At 43.4% G+C, this 23,207-nt stretch overlaps 1 protein-coding gene across 2 annotated transcripts in view; it reads left to right on the top strand.

Moving 5' to 3' along the window:
• The first annotated feature begins 449 nt into the window (after positions 1-449).
• Positions 450-23,207, top strand: part of faxdc2 (fatty acid hydroxylase domain containing 2) — a 33,416-nt gene continuing 10,658 nt past the window's right edge. Inside the window, exons 1-5 of one of the 2 annotated variants that reach the window (XM_056285050.1) lie at positions 450-503; positions 1,631-1,665; positions 3,776-3,870; positions 4,208-4,311; positions 20,390-20,511. In XM_056285050.1, coding sequence (XP_056141025.1) covers positions 479-503; positions 1,631-1,665; positions 3,776-3,870; positions 4,208-4,311; positions 20,390-20,511 — 381 coding nt within the window. In that variant the 5' untranslated portion in view covers positions 450-478. Of the gene's footprint in view, positions 504-1,630; positions 1,666-3,772; positions 3,871-4,207; positions 4,312-20,389; positions 20,512-23,207 lie in introns of both variants that reach the window. The other variant, XM_056285049.1, reaches the window with a different exon arrangement.

Here is a 23,207-nt window from a genome sequence, read left to right on the forward strand (position 1 = left end):
AGCTATAAACAAAGATAATTAATCGATGCAAATAAAAAACCAATATTCTACACAGGTATAGGGGCTTAACGCATTCCTGCACTCATTTATCTTGAAGCGTTCATTTACGATATCGGCATGCTGCATATACCGCAATTCAAAGTGTAAGGCGTTGTTTTGTGGAGAACATGTGTTTGCGTTGCGTTGTATTTCCCCCCACGTCAGCTTCTTCTCAGCCCAGATACTTTCCGCTGTCCCGAAGCCAAGGTACTGCCCGTGCTGTTGCCAAACAACCTGCGCCTGAACACACGCCGAGAGCTCTCACAACCCAGAAACTTGACCGGTTAAAAAAAAAAACAGCAGGGGGCGCTACGTCCGTGGTTTCCCGAATCAGCTGACCAGCGATTGGCCAATCACGAAGGGGTCACGGCTTGAGACTCCGTGGCTCGGCTGGAGTGGCGTAGAAACAACGGCACCCTGCTGCGGTGGTTGAGAGGGGATGACGAGCGGAGCGGAGGCAGACGGTGAGTCGGTCTTGTGTCGCGTCTTAGACGATGATGGACTCGACGTGTTAAGTACAATTTGGCAGAAAGGGTTTGATGAGATGACGATGTTTTTGTTATTGTTTTTTTGAAGCAGATTCAGTCACACTTCCCATGGTCAGGGTGTGTGTGACTGTGTAGTACTCCAGCTTTTCAAATCCCTTGACAGATTTTTAATGAGTACAGCACACAAAAAAACGTGTTTTAATTGTGTCGCTATTGGCAGAGGGCTTGTGCAGTGTCTATAAACAGTAGCTCCAAAAACTCTTTGTTGAATTGAAGAAAAAAAATTCCACCTCATCTTGATAAAGGAGATATTTTATTCCCCATAATTTGGTGTTGGTGGTGTTGGTGGTGGTGGTGGGGGGGGACTGCTTATATAGCATGCACATTTTGCACAACTGAACTAGGCAGCAAACACAATCTTATAAAGGAGCTGCTGGGGAATTCATATTAGTGTCTGATGTCTTATTTATTGGTAATTGTTGAATGTTTTACATTGAATAAACAAAACGTGAATAAAGCCCAGCAGAAGTCTTTACTGACGTATGTACTTCTACCTGTACGAAGTACTGCTGAGGAGACATCCGGAATCACACATAACACATTATGTGGACTCAGCAGCCTTGCACAGCAATGCAGTCACTGGCATGGAAATAAAACTTCTAATAGGAGTACCATTAATGAAACGGAGGAGCTCAATTGCACAACACGTTTCCAAAATTAGCAGATAAAGGCGATATTATGTTTATGAAACAAACAGTATCGATGCTATATCTTATCTCGGCTTGCAAAGATGTTCACATTTCCCCAACACAGTATAGTTTATGGTCTTAATCCCGAGCCATTCAAAACGTAGCAGCAGTGTTGCCCCCTGACTTGAGAGACTGCTCTCAAGTTCTATTACAGCAGTTTGTAATGCCGTAGTGTCCCTGGGCAAGACAGGGAGCGTGCCAGCTAACTCTTTAGGTAAGAACGGCCGCTCGGTGACCCCCACTGGATGTCTCCAAATGGGATATTGTTTTTTTTTGGAATGAAATGTTCTTCTAGAGTTACTCCAAACGAAATACATCAAACAAATTGAGTGTTTTTTTATTTTTATTTTGCAGCAATGAAGGGAGCAGTCAGCAGCCGTGGAAGACAGGTAAGATGAGATCACCCGTCCTCCGATCAAACGCCCTGTTAGACTATCCATCATTCTTTTGCTGATTCATCATCATAAAAAAGAAATATGAGCGGGGCAGCGTCGAACCAATCAAATAAGTCGCAGCAAAGATGCGTTCAGCTCCCTGAACACAGAGTTTCTATTATCTATGGTGCTGTTTTTCTTTTCTTGTTAAATTCAGTTTGACAACATGTCCTTTCTGGTTTGCACAGGTCTGATTACTTTGAGTCGCTGAAAAATAAAATATGTTGCATAACAATGGCGGCTTAGTCAGACCTTTACGATACCCGAGTCCATTTTGTTGCAGGGAGACGCTCATAAAGTAATTAAAGAGTAGTACTGTGTACATCAAATACTTTTCCACGGGTTAAACCGTCGGTCAGTGTGGCCTGCTGGGGTGAAGAACTGTGCAGCCAGGACACATATTTGTGCAGCCTGCTGCACATACATTTTGCTGTGTGGCTGCTGATTGTTTTGGCTGTGCCTCAAGAAAATCTTCTCTTAATTGTCAAGCTGTCCATCCGGACAGGTTCAACCTGACAAACCGCTTTTCTCCCTTTGCCAGTTCAACGTAAGGTTAGAAGAATGCAGAGCCCAGTGAATTATAGATTAGGCACATGATTGTGTGAAAAAAAAAAAAAAGTTAGGGAGAGTTGTGAGCATTTTGATCGCGTGGAGTCCAATGAGCTTATACTTTGTACCGTCACGCCATGGAAGAGAGCTGCAGGTTACACGCTGTGAGAAGGGAGAGTCGTAATTTGAGATATACAGACTCGTGAAATTGTGTGTGTACATTAGAATGTGTATGAGTGTGTGTGTGTGTCTTCGTACTGTGACTGGGTGTGAATCCATGTGTGTGGGAGAGGCAGTGTGCATGCATATGTATGTGAATGTGTGTGTAGTATAGTGTGTGTGTGCACAAAAGGAGGCTGTACTCTGAAGCTAAAAGCCCCATTTTGAGACGGTGTTTCCAGGATTGCCATGGCCACGTAAAGGTTAGCCGAGTTGAAACTGGCCATTTTGAAAGTTGTAATGAAGGTGACGTTAATCCCCAGAATAAATTCTAACCGGCCTGATTTTTGTCTTAGGGGCTGCCTCGGTGATTTAATTCATACTAAATACACTGAAACTTCCCCTGGCCTTGAAAAACGGAGACAACATTTACATTATATTTTTCATTTTAGTCTGCTACGAGCGGTCCTATGCACAACTTTTAACTGAAGGTGAAACAAAAAATGCTTAAATTCTGTGAGGATAGATTATAGACGAGACAAGTCAACTGATAATAACCCTCAACATCACAAGGAATTCCCTTTCGGGGTTGGATAGGTGTACCGGCACAACTTTATGTAAAGGCAAACAACTTAGAATTGAACAAATTCCAGGTAAATACCCCGACGTGAACGCCACTTCCTGAAACGTGTAGTTTTATTATGAATAAATTGTCCTTCTACGCACTTCAAATGTCAATACAATCTTGTCAATTCTCAACGGTCTGCGCATCGAAAGCTGACTGAGATAAAGGGCTGCACTACTTCCACAAGTCTGCTTATTGATCGCCGGCCGTGTTTGCTGATGGGTGAAGCGTGTTTCACGTGACTGTTATTGTTTTCCCTGGATGTTTTCACACTGAAAGATGGAAATAGAGAGGGGTTCAACCCTGATGGTTTCGATGCACGTTAGGCATGCATGAAATATGCATAGGCCTGCAGCTTTATGACTTGTAGCTTTGCAGTGCAGTCTCACGGTCCTGAATCTCTAGGAAGTATACCTCACCAAAACATAGCTCGAAAATCATCTGTTTGCATATATCGCTGATTTACCAACTGTTGCACAGAAATAAAGGCTAAACTTTGTAGAGGTGCTGCGTTTCTGCCTAAAAGGCTCTTCTTTGCATTTGGATTCACAGTAGGGGTTGTAGTATCATGAGCTTCATGTTGTTGCAGGGGCCTTTCCACTCTCCATGAAGGGTGACCCGCGGATGAGCTGGCACGCAAAAGATTAAACACAGCTCCACTGAATTGCCCTGCTTTGTGTCCAAGTATCACAGAGTTTTATACACATTTCTTGTTTGTCTTGTCCCGAGGAGGGCCCTGGAGCTCTATGGGACTCGGTGAAGAAAGCGGCCTTCATCATAGGCTCCAGTCTCCTGTTCTTGGTTGCATTTGGAAACTCACTGACATGGTAATATTAATATGACCTTACTGTTGAACCAGCATGGGCTGTGGAGAACCTGTAGAGATGATATTGATCTGAGTTTTGCAGTAATGTAAATGAAGCAATTAACTGCATGGAAATATTAATTTCATTTTAGGGGAGAATATGAAAGGGATTTATTGGCCACCAAGTCTGACAAATCTTGGTTTTCCTCATGCTTGTTTCATAAAACATAGCAATATGAGTATTAACAAATATCTGCATTCTTTTTGTTACATTTTTAAGCAAGACAGAGGGGTTGATGGCAGGAGGGGAAGCAAAGGCTTTGTTTTCTAGGTTAACTTGATTGCAATTTCTGGTTCAGGCATCTGCAGAGATTCTGGGGAGCTTCTGGAAACTTCTGGCAGAACCTGTGGACCAAGCTGTATCTGATGTTTGAAGGTCACGATATGGCCTTGTTTTTCTTGGGTAAGCCAAAAAAAAAAAAAACCGTTTCCCAACACTGTTTTTATGTCATTTACCATTGTGTGCTGTAACATGGCCTGCTGGATGTTGAGTTTGAAAACAACTAATCAATAGGGCGCATTGTGTACTTGTTAGATGCACAGTTTAATTATCGGCATCATTTTAATCAAATTAGACTCCCTTTCAGGTCAAGCTCAGGGACAACAAATTCTGCATAGATGTGATACCAACATGAATGGCTCATTGTAATTTGAAGTGGAGGGAAGCATTATCAGATGTAACACATAAGTAGATCTGATTTGTGAACAAAATGGTCTCTCTCTTTCTTACCCTCAAACCCTCCTTGTCCCAATTTTCCTAAACCAGAGTAAACTTTCACATTCGTTTTAAAGTGTTAAGTTTAGAGGCCCCGGGGTCATGTGACATTGACTCAGGATGCACAAGGATGCTGATTTGACAAGGCCCTGTAGGCTAAGTGCCGTATGACTGGGGATCGATACATTTAGATTTATGAACACACTACATAGCCAGAAGTATGTGGAAACCTGAGCATCACACCCATATGTGCTTGTTGAACACCTCATTCCAAAACCACGGGCATTAATATGGAGTTGGTCCCCCTTTGCTGCTATAACAGCCTCCACTCTTCTGGGAAGGCTTTCCACTAGATTTTGGAACATGGCTGTGGGATTTCACTCCCATTCAGCCACAAGCGTATTAGTGAGGTTGGGCACTAATGTTGGGGAGAAGGCCTGGCTCACAGTCGGCATGTTGGATGGGGTTAAGGTCAGGGCTCTGTACAGGCCAGTCAGGTTCTTCCACACCAAACTCAGCAAACCATGTCTTCGTGGACCTCGCCTTGTGCACAGGGACATTGTCATGCTGAAACAGGAAAGCGCTCTCCCCCAACTGTTGCCATAAAGGTGGAAGCACACAATTCTCTAGAATATCATTGTATGCTGTAGCATTAAGACTTCCCTTTACTGGCACCAAGGGACCTAGCCCAGACCATTATGCCTCCTCCACCAAACTTTACAGTTGGCACTATGCATTTGGGCAGGTAGCATTCTCCCGACATCCTCCAAATGCAGATTGATCCGTCAGACTGCCAGATAGTGAAGCATGATTCATCACTCCGGAGAATGTGTTTCTGCTGCTCCAGAGTCTAATGGCGGTGTGCTGTACACCACTCCAGCTGACACTTGGCCTTGCACATGATGATCTTAGGCTTGTGTATGGCGGCTCGGCCATGGAAACCCATTTCGTGAAGCTCCCGATGAACAGTTCTTGTGGTGGCGTTGCTTCTAGAGGCAGTTTGGTGCTCAGTAGTGAGTGTTGTTACCGAGGACATACAGTTTTTACTTGCTACGCGCTTCCGCACTCGACAGACCTGTTCTGTTGTCTTGCGTGTTCTACTGCTTCACGGCTGAGCTGGTGTTGCTCTGAGACATTTCCACTTCACAATAACTGACATCATCCAGCTCACCGGGGCCAGATCTAGCAGGGCAGAAATTTGACCGATTGACCTGTCGGAAAGGTGGTATCCTATGACTGAGCCATGCTGAAAGTCACTGAACTCTTCAGTATGACCCATTCTAATGCCAGTGTTTGTAGTAGTGATGTGCGGGTCGACCCACAACCCACAGGTCCCCTGGGTTGTGGGTAAGCTTGCTAGGAAATATCACGGGTTTGGGTCAAAAAGCGACAAAGCATTGTTCTGAGTAAGTTATAAATAACCTGCAGAAACATTGCTTGTAATAGGCTAAGCTGTTCATTACTGCCCCCCCCCCCCGCTGTCTGTCACATACTCACTCAAACAGCTTTATAATCAATTTGCAATTGTGCTTTTTGTCACTGCATGTCTTAGAGTGTTGAAGCTTCTCCTTGGAGAGAGAGAGAGAGAGAGAGAGAGAGAGAGAGAGAGAGAGAGAGAGAGAGAGAGAGAGAGAGAGAGAGAGAGAGAGAGACAGAGAGACAGAGAGAGAGAGAGAGAGAGAGAGAGAGAGAGAGAGAGAGAGAGAGAGAGAGAGAGAGAGAGAAAGAGAGAGTGTGAGTGAGTGAGTGAGTTCATGTCTCTAAGGTTACTTGTTTTGCTGCTGTTCAAGACTGAAGAACACCATTAGGAACAATTCGTCTGTATATTCAGTAGTCTAGACCCAGACTCTGTTAGACTAAGATAAAATAGGCGATGCCTTGCAGTCAGTGTATAATACTGGGCAAACAGCCCAAAAAAGAAATAATGCAACACTGCTGATTTTGCTGTAGCCTGGGCTAAATTTTAAGGTTTTGCCGGTCGGGTCGGGTTCGGTTGGTTAATTAACACGTATTTTAGCGGGTCGGACGGTGCTGATTGGCTCTCACAATGGGTTGGGTGGTTTGTTGGTTAAAAAAAAACCTCTGACCCGCACATCACTAGCATGGACTGTATGGCCCTGTCATATGGCCTGATATATCATAAATTGGAGTTGTACATTAGCGTTGGGTGATATGGAAAATATTATCACATTAATCATCGTGAACTTTTACGATGTCAGTGCATATTGCAATATCTGCTTACACATGCAAAAATACCATAATTAAGAATCCAACTGAGATTCATCAGATTGACCTGTTTGGTAATATGAAGTATAATATCAAACTAAAAGTAGTTTTTAGATGATACTCCCTCATATATTTCTCCCCTGAAACATTTCAGGGGAGAAATTTTAGGCAGTAAATTCTCGTTATCATTAATATAGACAACAGAAATGTGTATAACGATACAACAATATCTGACTTCTATACACACACATACACACACACACGCTTGCTTGCTTGCTGGTTGTCCATCGTGCCCGATGATGACCATCTTCTTCTATTTGTGGGTCCTTTGGTGGCTGAATAGTCCGATCCTGGATGCACAGTTGCGGTTGCAGACCGGGCATGTAAAAGTGGTGCTGGAGGGGGCAGGGGTAGCTTTGTGAGCATGCCTCTTCGCACGCTTTGCTACACGGTGTTGTGTGCGCTGGTTTTCCATGTACTTCACTCCCTCTGAGATGTGGGAGCACCAGGTTGTGTGGCAGAAAGCAAGTTCCTCCAAAGAAGAGGGGTTGATCTGACATCTTTTTAGTGTGGTCTTCATTTGGTCTTTGAACCGCTTCTTCTGCCCACCAGCAGTGCGTTGGCCAAGGCGTAGTTGGCCGTAGAGGACTTTTCGTGGGAGTCATTCGCTGGGCATGCGAATAACATGCCCAAGCCACCTGAGTTGATGGTGTTTTAGGGTAGACTCCACGCTGCAGCTGCCTGCCTGCTCCAAAACCTCTGTGTGTGGCACTCTGTCCTCCCAAGTAATGCCGAGGATCCTCTGGAGACATTTTACATGGAAGGCCTCCAGGCTTCTGAGATGGTGGCTGTAGATGGTCCATGCCTCACATCCATAGAGTAGTGTGGAGATGCACACTGCTCTGTAAACAAGCACTTTAGTGTGGAGATTGAGGTTGCTGTTTTGGAAAACCCTTCTCCTTAGACGGCCAAAAGATGTTGAGGCTTGTTTGAGGCGGTGCTGAATCTCATCGTCTATTTTGCAGGTGTCGGATAGCATACTTCCCAGATATTTGAAGGCAGGAAAGATAGCAGAAGATACCTGCGCAGAGATGGTTTTTAAAGTGGCATGGGGGGTGCGCTTCTCCCAACGCCACATGACTTGATTGTAGAGGAGATGGTTCTGATGGCGGGGGGGGGGGGTCCCTAGACGACCGGCACCTCCACACAACTCCAGGGGGCTGCCGGAAATCCAGTTTTTCGGAAACTGCCTCGAAGCGTGCCGCCACAGCTTGCTTTTCTGTTGGGGTAAGCTCCCTTAGCCTTATGTCTTCCAGACTCACCCACAAGGCAGCGGGGCAGTGGTTGATATGTGCCAGGGCGTGTCCACCAGGGTGGGCCTGCACACCATATCTCTGGGGCCCACTGCTGCTCCGTGATCCCCTGCCAAGTTAGCCTGGGGCCGCAAGACCCCAGTTACCATGTGTGGCCACGGGGAGGCCTGGCAGGAGTCTTGGTGAAGGAGAGGCTATGTACTGGCAAGGGAAGGCTTACACGCTAGGATGCTTCCCTATTCGCCACAAAGGCTAGCCAGTGGCAGCAAGCTAAGGGCAGGAGGGACACAAGCGGGTTGGAAGAACACATGCACCTTCCCTCCAACTACACGCTGCTGCACCAGACGCATCACAACACCCTATGTGTATGTACACACACACACACACACACACACACACACACACACACACACACACACACACACACACACACACACACACACACACACACACACCCTGATAATACTGAATTATTACCCATCCCTATTGTCGATTGAATAATGTTTTATAACCACAGTTCAGTATCATCTAAGTAGGATGTTTGAAACAGACACTCCAATAAGCTGTGCGTTACACAATGAGGCACATCTTTGAACTGTGTGTGATTTATTCAACACAACAGATAAGAAATCAACGAACCCATTAAGTCAGTTCAATGTTCATTTTTCATTGGTGAAATAAAAAGTGCTTCCAAGTCTGAGGCCATGGTTCTCTACCGGAAAATGGTGGATTGCTCCCTCCGGGTTGGGGATGAGTTGTTGCCTCAAGTGAAGGAGTTGAAGTATCTTGGGGTCTTGTTGACGAGTGTAGGATGGAGCGGGAGATTGACAGGTGGATTGGTGCAGCATCAGCAGTAATGTGGACGTTGTACTGGACCGTTGTGGTGAAGAAGGAGGTGAGCCGGAAGGCAAAGCTCTCAATTTACCAGTCAGTCTTCGTTCCAACCCTCACCTATGGTCATGAGCTTTGGGTAGTGACCGAAAGGGTGAGATCGTGGATACAAGTGGCTGAAATGAATTTCCTCCGCAGGGTGTCTGGGCTCAGCCTTAGAGATAGGGTGAGGAGCTCGGACATTCATAGAGACGCTGCTCCTTCGCGTCGAAAGGAGCCAGTTGAAGTGGTTCGGGCATCTGATTAGGATGCCTCCTGGGTGCCTTCCTTTGGAGGTTTTCCAGGCACTTCCAACTGAGAGGAGACCCTGGGGTAGACCCAGAACTTGCTTGAGGGACTACAAGTCTAATCTGGCCTGGGAACGCCTTGGAATCTCCCAGGAGGAGCTGGAGGGCGCTGCTAGGGAGAGGGATGTCTGGAGTGTGCTTACTTAGCTTGCTGCCACCGTGACCCACCCCGGAGAAGCGGCTGAAGATGAGATGAGAAATCTAAAGTATTCTCAATTATACTGAATATGTTCCACAGCCCTGTTCAAGATACTGGTTCTCCCCCCAACTCAAACATGCATACCATCTGATGGTACGAACCAATGACAATAAGCAATGATACTTCATCCACTAATTACTCAGCAATGGGTCTTGTGCAGTATACTCTGCAGCACAGTTTTACAAAGTAATGCAAATGTCTACATAAACATACACATATAGTCCCCCCCCCCACACACACACATATTCACAGAAGTATCTCACACTCTCACAGACATATTTGCATTTCATTGGTCTACACATTTAGCATTTGGAGGGACCCCAAGTTCTTAGACTTGGTGTATTTTATGTTTGTGGGGCCCTAACACACCTCCTAAACCACTATTCTGGGTGTAATACATGGAATATGTCAGCAATATGTTTCCTAATGTCAGCGTTCTTTGATTCATACTGGCTCCACCCAAATCCTAAAATTCACCCCTGTTTTTTACTTTATAGAGTAAGATAAGGTCCACTGACCATTTGCAGAATAAAGAAGGACACATCTATCCACCATTTTGTACTTCACAGTTCTCATCTGTTGTTCATTCAACACTGAGCCACAGTACACCTCACTAAGAGAAACAGAGGGATGCCTTGATGCAGTAATGCATGGTTAGTTTAAATAACTGAAGTAAAACACTGCTAAAGGAGAGGGGAATGGTGAAAAGATGTCGAACAAACCGTAAAACAGTTTCACATTATTCTGAGCAACTGGAGGGCAATTTTTTTGTTAATCCTTATCCCTAAATCCAACCTTTATAAGCACCTTATGCAGATTAAGCACCACACTTTCAACTTAGCAAAGAAACCGTCCACAGACAAGTCTTTATGCATGCTCGATAATCCAGGTAAGGGAATTAAAGAAAGTTGAATCGGTTCATCTGGACACAATGTTTTTTTTGGGAGAAACGTTTCATCACTCATCTAAGCGACCTCTTCGGTCTCAATCAACGGCGTCTCTGCATTATAGGGGCCGGTGGGGCCTGGTCCCACCAGATGTCGCCATTGCACGACATGACCAATAATTCAGTGTAACAAGTAATATATGTAAGAAGGTCCTGGGTTCGAGCCCAACCTTGGGGGTCATCCAGGGTCGTCCTCTGTGTGGAGTTTGCATGTTCCCCTCGCGTCTGCGTGGGTTTCTTCCGGGTGCTCCGGTTTCCTCCCAGAGTCCAAAGACATGTAGGTCAGGTGACTCAGCCGTACTAAATTGTCCCTAGGTATGAATGTGTGTGTGTGGCAGGCCTGTATGATCGCCTGCTGATCTGTCCAGGGTGTCTCCCCGCCTGCCGCCCAATGACTGCTGGGATAGGCTCCAGCATCCCCGCGACCCTGAGCACATGATAAGCAGTTTGGATAACGGGTGGATGGAAGTAATATATGTATATATATATATATATATATATATATATATATATATATATATATATAATTTTAGTTTCTTTGTAACTAACATTGTTGCGCATTTATTACATATGACAACGGTAGCACTGTCCAATACATTCAAAATATCTTCCTGTACTTGTTGCGTAAACGTCAGTACTTCTCCTATCAGTATTTGTTTGGTGAGCATGGGGCCCGTCAGCGTTCGTTTAACTAAGTGAGCAGTTGAAAACACTGCGCATGTTCAGGGCACTTTCAGTAATGAGCTGTGGGGTACGATCATGTTGGCCCCATGCTGAGAGCAGCCAATAGAAAATAATAGAAAGGGGGGGGGCGCCTCAGTAGCTCACCTGGTAGAGTGGTACCACATAAGGCTGAGTCCTTACCGTAGCGGCCTGGGTTCATGTCCGGCCAGGACCCTTTGCTGCATGTCGTCCCCTCTCTCTCCTCTGCCTTTCCCGTCTCTCTCTCGACTATTGACTATCACTATATGCACTTGCTAAAAATGATAGCCTCTTGTCATTGGTTCAGATTTGTGGATGACACCTGGGTTAAAATTTAATCTCAGGACGTACCACATTCACCGACCACATTAACGCTGTGGACAACCACATCAAGTTCACCAAGGAGGATGTGAAAAACGACAGGTTAGCCTTCTTAGACTGTGAAATTGCAATTGGTGATGGGGGACATTTGATTGTTGATGTTTACCATAAACCAACAAATACTGATCAGTACTTAAGGTTTGACTCTCATCATCCACTGGAGCACAAACTAGGAGTCATCAGGATGCTGTACCACCGAGCTGACAATGTTCCCACTGACACATCAGTGGGGGAAGGGGAGAAATCCCACATTAAACAGGCCCTGGTTAAGTGTGGTTATCTTAACTGGGCGTTTGTCAAAGCCAGGAAGACACCCAAACAGTGCACCAGCTGATCGAAGACAGAAGGACAACAGCTGCCTAAGCGTAAAACAGTGGTGATTCTGTATGTGGCAGGAGTGTCAGAAAAGCTGAGACGCATATTTTCCAAACATTCAGTTGTTTTCAAACCCCAAAACATACTGCAGCAGAAGTTGGTCCACCCCAAGGATCAGGTCCCCCGGCACAAACAAAGCAATTAAGTGTACGCTATTAAGTGTCAGGAGGATTGTCATGACTTGTACATTGGGGAAACCAAACAGACACTGGCCAAGAGGATGGCACTACACAGAAGAGCTAACACATCAGGCCACGACTCCACAGTCTACACCCATCTGCAGGCCAGTGGCAACTCTTTCAAGATGAGGATGTGCACATCCTTGATAGGGAGGAACGTTGGTTTGAACGGCGAGTCAAAGAGGCCATCTGTGTGAAGCGGGAATGACCTCCCCTGAACCAAGGGGGGGAGGCCTAAGAGTATATCTGTTGCCATTTTACAATGCTGTGATTGCAACCATTCCCAAATCCTCTGTGAATAGTACACATGGTCATTGGAACTCTAGTTTCATATGCAAATTGTCACGATAATTTGCATATGAAACCGACTTGGTTTCGGTCGTTATGCCACTGTATTGTTTATAAGGGTGGGGATACCTGCAGTCAGCTGAGACTGAAGAGGTCACTTAGGTTGAGGGATGAAACATTTCTGTCTCAATAAACGTTGTGTCCAGATGAACTGGTTCAACTTTCTGTGTCATCCACAGACAACATATACAGCTGCTTACAGGTTAAGATGGCTACAGCTAGGAGGTTAGCTTATTTAACATGCTGATGTGACACTGAAGTTTAAACTAACCCATAATCATTGAAGAGTGTGGCTTGAAAAAAAAAAGAATAGAAAAGAGAAACTGGAGGAATTTTGCAAATGAAGGTAATAAGGAAGTAGGACTGTAAGACCATTATGTATCGGTTACTGTTCTGCTTCCCTTTTGTGCCATCTTTCACGGTCGTACAAGTCTTTCTATTTATTTTTAATGTCCATTGCCCTTTATCACAAAGGCACTAAAGGTAGTGTGAAGACCAAAACTTGAACATATTCCTTTAATTTTGATGAGTTATAAGCAGTTGAACATTTTACAGGGGTATGTTTGTGCTCCTAGAGCAATGAAACACAAGTAGACTTGATAGAGTTTGATCTACAGTGCGGAAGAGAGGTGAAGAGGAGATTGCAGGCAGGATGGAGTGGGTGAAGAAGAGTGTCAGGAGTTATTTGTGACAGAAGGGTACCAGCAAGAGTTAAAAGGGAAGGTTTACAAGATGGTAGCGAGACCAGCTATGTTATATGGTTTGGAGACAGTGGCACTGATTAAAAGACAGGAAGCAGAGCTGGAAGAGTTGAAGATGCTAAGATTTTCATTGGGCATGATGAAGAAGGACAGGATTAGGAATGATTATATTAGAGGGACAGCCCAGGTTGGACGGTTTGGAGACAAAGTAAGAGGGCGAGATTGAGATGGTTTGGACATGTGCAGAGGAAAGATGCTGTGTATATTGGGAGAAGGGTGCTGAATATGGAGCTGCCAGGGAAGAGGAAAAGAGGAAGGCCAAAGACGGGGTTTATGGATGTGGTGAGAGAAGACATGCAGGTGGCTGGCGTGACAGAGGAAGATGCAGAAGACAGGAAGAGATAGAAATTGATGATCTGCTGTGGTGACCCTTAACAGGAGCAGCCAAAAGTAATATTAGTAGTAGTAGTAGTAGTAGTAATAAATGCTAAAAAAATAAATAAATGAATTATTCCGTTTAGGACAGTGGTTCTCAAACTTTTTCTAACATGCCCCCCTTTGGAGGAAGAAAAATTCATGCCCCTGCCCCAACAAAATGGTGACAAAATGGGCCAAGTTTAACTTTTTTAAATAACATCAAGATCATGAACATTCCTTTCACTTTCCTTTCAGTAAATTCTGTTGTGCAAATAACAAACGCAAGTTCCACTTCAACTTTATCAAACCTCATTTTGCGACATTTGTCACTAGATTGCACCATCAGTCTGTGTGCGTTTTCAAAAACAGAGAAAAACTAAATAAAATTTAAAAATAACTTTGCTAGAACAATAACAATAAAGTTAAATCTGTGCAACAACCAAAAAAAGAAAAAAAAGAATAAATGCAGATATTTGGGAAAAACGGTAAGCAAGTTAATTGTGAGAGCTCAAGTCTTATCACTGCATTAGTGGCTGCAATGAGCCTGTTTTGCACTGCACATCTTTTCAAAATGGGGTTGCATGCTTGATACAGCCACTCTCAAGTCATGCTCAATGTTGAGCTTAGATCTGTACTTTGTTTTAAGTGAGGCAACAGCAGAAAAGCCCATCTCCAAGAGATAGGATGTGGCGAAGGGAAGCAGAATGCCCACAGCCCTTCATCCTATGAATGGATACTCCCTCTCCACAGCAAGCCAGAATTCACTCAGTGTCTGAGCTGTAAAGCTCAGCCTCAGGGTGGAGTCAGATGTCATCTCGATGAACTGGTCCTCTTCAGAAGAGCTGAAATCAGCAGGTGATGCTGTGTTGAATGGTTCTGTCACCCAGTCATACTGAGCACTGTTGTTTGGGAAGTATTTTTGAAAGAATCCTCTCAGGGAAGAGATGTGCTCCTTAAGACATGAAATCACTGTGGTGGCTCCAGAATCACTGGTTTCAAAAAATTCACTCAGATTCTCAAAGAAATCAGTATTTCATTGAACAAGTCGCCTGCTCCACATCTCAAGCTTTTGAGTGAATGCACTGATCTTGTCTGCTAGGTGAAGAAGGTGCTTGTCTCTGCCTTGAAGCTGAAGATTTAATTCATTCAGCTTTCCAAATATATTGCTGAGATAGGCCAGTTTCATCAGAAATTGTTCATTACTAAACTTGCTCACAGTGAGTCTGACATGACAAAGCGAAGATAAGCAATAAACAGTCTTTACTGCTGTCAGTTGCCTCGTCCACTTGGAAGGCAAACGTTTGTCTTTCAGTTTTTCAATGAGTTGTTCTTCAAGGTCATTTGAAATGTCGCATATACGTCTTGCAACTGTATCATTGGACAGAGGGACAGCCTTCAATTTGTGGCGCTTGTCTCATCAAACATAGTCGACACCATATCTAAAGCCGCTGGAAGTATGAGCTCCTCTGCTATTGTGTGTAGTTTCTTGCACTGGGCAATTCTGTATTCGACTTTGTATGATGCTGTTAGTGCTTTGTTGTTCACTGATGCAGCTTTTACAAAGCAATGTTCCTGCTGACGATATCAATCAATCAATCAATCAATTAACCAATCAATCAATCAGATTGTATTTGTATAGCACTTCTCATACAAACAAATGTAACACAAAGTGCTTCATATAATAAAACAATAACCCCCCCCCACAAAAAATAAAAGTACAGACACGTTTAAAATGGAATTAGTAAAATAGATAAAAGTGCCATAAACACTGATTAATTAAAAGTAACAACAGAGCAAAATATATAAAAATAGCAAAATATATAAAACACACACACACACACACACACACACACACACACACACACACACACACACTATGAATTTAGCTGTAGGCTGTTTTTAAAAGTAAGGTTTTTAACCTGCTTTTAAATGTGTCCAGTGTGGGGGTCTCTCTCAGGTCCTCAGGCAGGGCGTTCCATCTACCTGGGGCGTAAATAGAAAATGCAGCTTCCCCTGCTCTAGACCTAGCACGAGGGATGGTTAAAAGACCACTGCCATTGGACCTGAGAGTTCTTGCTGGTTTATAGGGAATTAACATATCTTTTATATAGCGTGGTGCAAAGCCATTTAGTGCTTTGTATACAATTAACAGAATTTTAAAATCAATTCTAGTTTTGACGGGGAGCCAATGCAGAGATCTAAGAACAGGTGTAATGTGCTCATACTTTTTAGTTCTGGTGAGAACACATGCTGCTGCATTTTGAATTAACTGTAGTTGGCGCACAACTGATTTTGGGAGGCTAGTGAATAGTCCATTGCAGTAGTCTAGTCTAATTGTTAGAAAATCATGGATTAATTTCTCATAGTCTGATATTGATAGAAAGCCCCTTAGTTTTGAAATGTTTTTAAGATGGTAGAAGGCTGATCTTGTGAGATGATTGATGTGGCTCTTAAAATTTAGATCACTGCCTATGATTACACCGAGATTTCTGGCTTCACTTTTGCACCACAGAGACAGAGAGCTGAGATGAGTTGCAATTCTCTGTCTCTGAGTCTTTGCACCAAAAATAGGTATTTCTGTCTTGTCTTTGTTCAATTGTAAAAGGTTCTCTGACATCCATAGATGAATATCATCAATACACTGAATTAGGGAATGTATGGGATCTAGGTCATCAGGAGATAGAGATATGTACAGTTGTGAATCATCTGCATAATTATGGTAATTTATGTTGTGTTTCTCTATAACATGTACAAGTGGGAGCATATAGAGATTGAATAGTAGTGGTCCAAGAATTGAACCTTGGGGTACCCCACACATTATACCCACTTTGAGGAAACGTCTCCAATAGACACAAAGAACTGCCTGTCCTGAAGGTATGTTCTAAACCAGTTGAGAACCAGGCCAGAAAGGCCGACCCATTTTTCTAATCTCTCTAGCAAAATACCATGATCAACAGTGTCGAAGATGGCACTGAGATCCAGGAGCACAAGAACAGACAATTTATTAGACTTTGTGTTCATATGCAGATCGTTCACAACTTTGATAAGTGCTGTTTCTGTGCTATGGTGAGATCGAAAACTTGATTGATAAATGCCTAGAAGGTTGTTAGATATTAAATAGTTATTAACTTGAGAATAAACTGTTTTTTCAAGGATTTTGCTGAGGAATGGTAAGTTGGAGATGGGCCTGTAGTTGGCAATAGCTGTCGCATCAACATTACTCTTCTTCAGAAGTGGTTTAATGACAGCTGTCTTAAGTGCTGCAGGAAATATACCTGCCTGAAGAGAGTAGTTAATAATTTCTAAAACATCATGTGCTAAGCAATTAAAAACATTTGTAAAACATTTGGCGGGGAGATGATCCAAGCCGCAGGTGGAGGACTTGAGCTGCCTAACAATATTGTCTAGACTTTTAAGGTCTAGAGGGTCAAAGTGAGACATGGCACCAGTGATATTTCTGGAGAACTGGAGGGAAGGTTCATTACTTGATCTTGATGCACTGATGTTCTGTCTGATGGCAATCACTTTGTCACTGAAGAATGTAGCGAATTGCTCACATTTTTCAGTAGACAGCATCTCTGATGAGTTTGGAGATGGTGGGTTAATAAGTCGGTCAATAGTAAAGAAAAGTACTTTACTATTGTTAATATTTTCATCCTTGTAAATTTCATGGTGAACCTGAAGTTTAGTCTTTCTCCACTGTCATTCTGCCTGGTGACAGTCTTTCTTAAGCTGCCTAACAACCATTCCATTTCTCCAGGGGGCTTTTTGTTTTTCATGATTTTAGTTTTAACAGGTGCAATGTTGTCAAAGATATTTCGTATTTTTGAGTTGAAGTTGTTCACAAGATCGTCAGCTTGTGATGACATGAACGGCGACAACTCATTTACAGTTTTCTGAAAGGTTTTAATTGTGTTATTATCAATTAAGTGTTTTTTGATCATTCGAGTGCTCTTCTGTTGCACAGGAAGCAGACACATCAAAAAATATACAACAGTGATCTGAGATAGTAGCAACATCCATGACACGGGGCACAGTAATATTAAGTCCTTTTGATATGACGAAGTCTATAGTATGCCCCTTATTGTGGGTGGGTCCGGAAACATGCTGAGTGAGAGCAAATGCCTCCAGTAAGCTAATTAGGTTTCTAGCATCGGGGTCTGACTGTCAACATGAACATTAAAATCACCCAATATGATGAAACAATGATAATCAGTGGAAACCATAGACAGTAGCTCCGAAAATTCATCAAGACATTTTGGTGACCAATAGACAGTAATTGTTAAAATCGTAGCATTACAATGCATAGTAAAAGCGAGGCATTCAAACGACGTGAGTTCCTCGAGGGGGATTTCCTTGCAGCTACAGGAATCAGAGAAGACAGCAGCTATTCCACCGCCTCTCATATCAGATCTGGTGGTATGAAGGAATTTGAAGGTGCCGTCTCAATTTCTATCCAGCCAGGTCTCGGTCAGTAGGGTGGAGTCCAGGTTATAGGTACTTCTAAGATCATTAACTAAAAATAACAAATTAGTTAGCGACTTGACGTTTAATAAAGCCATTTTTATTGTCTGAGGTGCATGGCTTTGTGGGGGACTGATAACTGAAGTCCGAAAAGGCAATAAATTGTCGACCTCCCTGTATGTTACAGGGAGATGACGGGGTCTGTGTCTATGGTTTACTATTACAGGAATTAGTATGGCAGAGTGACAGTCGTTAGTATGATGGATCGAACTCACCAAAGGACTTGAATAAGTATCGTTTGCAACGGAACCAAAATGGAAACCACTCTACTCCTGTGGACGTCAATTAGTGACGGAACTGTCCGCACCTGTGTGCGAGCACCAAATGTTGTTGTCCAGAGCACAAACACGAGAGTTGGAGACAATGGAACAAAACACGTTTGCAGCCAGCACTCGTGAATGCTGAAACTCAGATATTTATCCTCTTTGGAGTCGTTATCAGAGCTCCGGTAACGACTCCAAAGAGGATAAATATCATCAGCAGCCAGTCAGACTAGCTTGGTCTAGTCAGAAAGGCACGAACCGAGGAAGCCTCTTGGATGAGAGGCGAAACGTCTTCACGGATATATACCAAGTCCAGTTGCACTTGATTCAACTCCTCTGGATAACCATGACCTGGATGAATGAGAACATTCACAGACACACTGATCGCTCATCTCCCACCACATTCACTGTGAACCCAAGAGCAAGATAGGCTTCGTCCTATTTTCTTAACTAGGTTTTTGGTTGATTACGGTCAGCAAAGCACTTTGTCTTGTTTGTCTCGGAAGCATCGCCTGTCTTTCTTTTCGTCCCTGTCAAATACCTCGCCGTTCTGTAACCCTACAGACTCTCCGTCTCATGAAAGCACGTTTCCTTGACTGTTCCGCCGTGAAAAAGATTCCGACGTCAAAACAGTAGTTCCGCACTGCATTCCCTCCTGGTCACCCCCCCCCCCGTAATGCCGTTGTGCCCCCGCCCGGCGCCACACACTTTGAGAAACGCTGGTTTAGGCAAACCTTTGGTTTGAAATGGGATCATGTTGTTTATGGCGACTTACCATTTTCAAATTAGGCTTTAGCCTCTCGTCGAGCTGCAGTATGCATTGATTTCGGTTTTGGTATGCACAGACAAATAAATGTTCACGAATGGATTTGGCCCACATTTTCAGGCCTGATTTGAGGTTTGCCGGCTTGACCTTCCTTGAACATATTTACACGCCCACAATAACCTGAGTAAGGTCTTTATTCTCAATAGTCCAAAAAAAGCTATTTATACATATTGTAGCGAATTCGGGGGGCAACCGCAGGAACTGCCGCAGCCGGGACGCGAACCCGTAGACACGTTAGCCCTTGGTTAACAGGTCGGACCCTTTAGTCGAGAGGTTAGCGATGGCTCCCGCGATGCGGGAGATACGGGTTCGCATCCCGGCTGCGGCAGTCCCCCAAATTCGCTACATTGGTGTCAGAAGTCGGTTGGTGAGACCGTGAGGTCATCGGAAGCGCGTGAGCCCAGAGGCGTGAGGAAGCTGATGGCCCCATGGTCTCACCATCCCACTTCTGACACCAATGTAGTAAATTCGGGGGGGGCGGGGCACTGCCGCAGCCGGGATGTGAATCCGTATCTCCCGCACCGCGGGAGACATCGCTAACCGCTCGACTAAAGGGTCCGGCTAACGTGTGTACATATCCGTGCACGTTACAATATTGTATGTATTTTTTTTATTTATTTACTTGTCCTGTTATATCCCAGTTTCCAAGCAATGTAATATAACTTGTTTGATTCATTTTGAATGCCCTTTCCGCAGATCGCCCTTAATGCACCCCAAAGTTTAACTTTCCCTTCTCTTTTTAAAGCCATAGCCAGGAATTCTGAGGCAGTCATATTAATTACAGTCAGAATATTAAGCAAGAGGACAGTTTCAGACTCTCCCCAAATATGCTGACAATTAATTTTTGTTTCACTCGTTGAACGATAACCTTACCAACACCAGATAAGTGCCCACCATCCAGCTTTTGCCCCCTGTCAACACAGCAGCAAGTGTTTAAAAGTGTCATGAAAACTCCAGTTTAGGGTGTATAGAGTGTTTATTTGTCATAACAGCCTTTAAATAACCTGACTAATATCCTAATAACCCACACGCTAAAATCACATTATGCTTGGCCAAGACATTATTTGGGCTATATAAGAAAAAACAAACAGTTTACATGGTCATGTCTTATTTAGAATATGATTTTATTTAGGATACTATTGGAAATCTGGTGTGCATGTACTGACTGACCATCATCTTATCCAACAGGGACGATGCTGGTTCCCACCTTGGTGTTCTGGGTGTCCAATGCTCTTCTCCTTTTGGTGGATACCACCGGAAAACCCTCCTTCATCACTCGCTACCGAATCCAGGTGGACAAGAACAACCCGGTGAGCTCAAGGAAGAGGATCTATGGTTTATTCAGTTTCTCCTTTCTCCTTTCTTTCTTTTGCTGTTTGTTTTCACCCCTATCATTATCAGTGTCCTTTGCTTATTGATGGGTAGAGGGATTTCCTTGGTGAAAGTTTTTTTTTCTTTCATATCTAGTCTAAAGCGTGCTTGGGTTCCTTGAAAAAGGCGCTGTACAAAACTAAGTTGTCGTTTTTGTTAATGTTGTTGTTGTTATGAATGCTTTTCCCATTTCATTATCAACCAGCCTCGTGTTTCTTTACCCATATCTACAAACTTCATCATTTTTCCCTTTCCCATAATTCTGAAACCTGATTTCTTGTTTTTAATCAATTTTTATGCTATTATTAGGATAATGAATATTATGACTTTTGTCGTCCGGAGCATTCATCTTTTGTTGTGGTTGACTTATTAGTTTAGCATAAGTTTTGTACCGTGTGATGCCTCTCCACTTGTTGGCGCTGGCTCGATTTCTTAGCTCTTTTGTTCTGTGCCGTCCTGCTGCGAGAAGTTATTGGTGTTTTACTGCAGCATCAGAGTAGGTAGAGCAGACAGAAGTGAAGCTAATGGATTTTGGACATCAGCTCATGATTCAATGTTGAAAGGAAAATGCATCGATTTTCAACCTTATCTCTGTCTATCTGCGATAGCCTCAGCACAAGACAAACATCTGCAGTTGTTCTTGATCGTTTCTGCATCTCCGGAGCGGCGGTGAAACAGAGTTTTTCTGTCTGCCGAGTGACGTATCATGTCAGTTGCCACTGGGAAAAAACTACATACAGCCTAGTGTGGTTTTTAATACCCTAACCTACTCTAAACACGCTGTTCAAAAAACACACCCTCACTCTCTCGCTTCAGGTACGATTTCATGGGTGAGGATACAGAGCAATGCAGAAAGACAAACCCTGATTTCTCGGTCAATTTGATACACAGTGAGGATTTAACTGCTTCAACCCGTTACATTTCTCATCAGTACTGATTGTACATACACAAAACCATCAGCGGAATGTCCCTTTAAAGGTGGTAATCAGGGTGCTCTGTCCTTTTGGACTATTAAGTGTTCTGTTTGGTTATGCCTGGCAGGTAAATTCAGGTATCCAGTATGACGCTGATGTTTTTTTGTTTTTCTGTTTGCTTTTAAGTGATGCACTTATGCTTTATTTTACATATTCTTTTACTTGAATTGTCCAAGGGATAAATGAATATCTTGTTGTGGGACTACTACTACTACTACAACGTGTACTTCTACTATTTGTAAGAAGGCAGGCTGGTTTATATTCTATCTCTTTAATAGTTCGTTAATAGCGAGGGAAAAAAACAGATGATATAAGATTAAAGGTGGGACTATATTATACAACCTCAGTTGATTTAGTATCTGACGATAAGGTGTGGCGTCAATGCATGAGTGACTGAGGGAAATTGATTATATGAATGAATGGCTAGTTGGTTAAAGGAATACATGTAATTTCCTGCACAAACAAGTGGAAAGACGGCATTAGCTATCATAAAAATGACACTCTTCGCTTTTGTATTTGTATATGGGTGCATGTGCATTTGTATATATATGCATACAGTCAGTCACGTGTCACATTGACATCCAACGATCGACTCTGTGAAATATCCTCTTCACTCTTTGTTTTGCTGATGCTACATATCTACCTGCCAGAGTTGTCCAAAGTTCCTGATACTTTGTTTGATTAGTACCTGTTGTCAGGCGCCAGCGAGATAAAGACTGGCATGAGTGATAACCTGGGCTGGGGAGGTTAATGTTCTGTAATGAACTATAATCCACAGCCGGCTTTAGTTAGTCATTTTACTTACACTTATATTTTTTCTTATTATTTTTTAAATTTTATTTATCATTATTTATTTATTTTAATTTTATTTCTATTATTTTTTATTTTATTATGTATTATTATTATTTATTTTACTTATACAAATTACTTTTAGTTGTTTCGTGTTCCAGACGTGTTGGTAAACAAAAAGTTGTGGCAAATATAAACGTTTTTCAAATACACGGTGTGCAATATGAACGTGCTGTATCAACAACTGTTGGGAGACGTGTTGAAAAAGGTTATACATACAGATTAGATGAAATATTATGCTATAATTACGTGGCTGACGTCCCTATCTGGCGTGCTTCGGTTTAAGCTGACACACCGTCTGTGACTAACAAGGTGCTTTGCTATTCTACTGACTTCATATAATAAGTGCTGACAGAGAGAGCACTGTGACCCGGGATTACCTAAGTCCATATCTTATCTGTCAAAAACACTGCCATGCTTGTATTGTGGCCTGAATGTGTGGCAAACGTCATGGGATGTGGATACGAACACCTGTAGAGGGCCATGTGTAGACTTTGTGAGCAACACTACCGCTCGCTGACCTGTGTGAGTCAAAGCAAGCTGGACAAGCAAATTCACACAGGAAGGTAGTGGATACACAATTCATCGCCAACACCCTCCTGCCACAGCTGCAATCGCTGCAGTTTGCTGAGAACTGCGAGTAAGAATCACGGCCTTGGCTGGGCAGAACCTCAAGCAACAACAAACATTTTGTGGTTCTGAATGCAGAAATCTGCAGTGTGTGAGTGTGTGTGTGTGTGTCAGGGGCTCACTACCAGTCAGCAAACCCTGACAGACCGTTTGTCCTACACTTCAGGAGAGCAAAAATATGC

The sequence above is a fragment of the Lampris incognitus genome, chromosome 8 (assembly GCF_029633865.1).
Source record: "Lampris incognitus isolate fLamInc1 chromosome 8, fLamInc1.hap2, whole genome shotgun sequence".
NCBI lineage: Eukaryota > Metazoa > Chordata > Actinopteri > Lampriformes > Lampridae > Lampris > Lampris incognitus.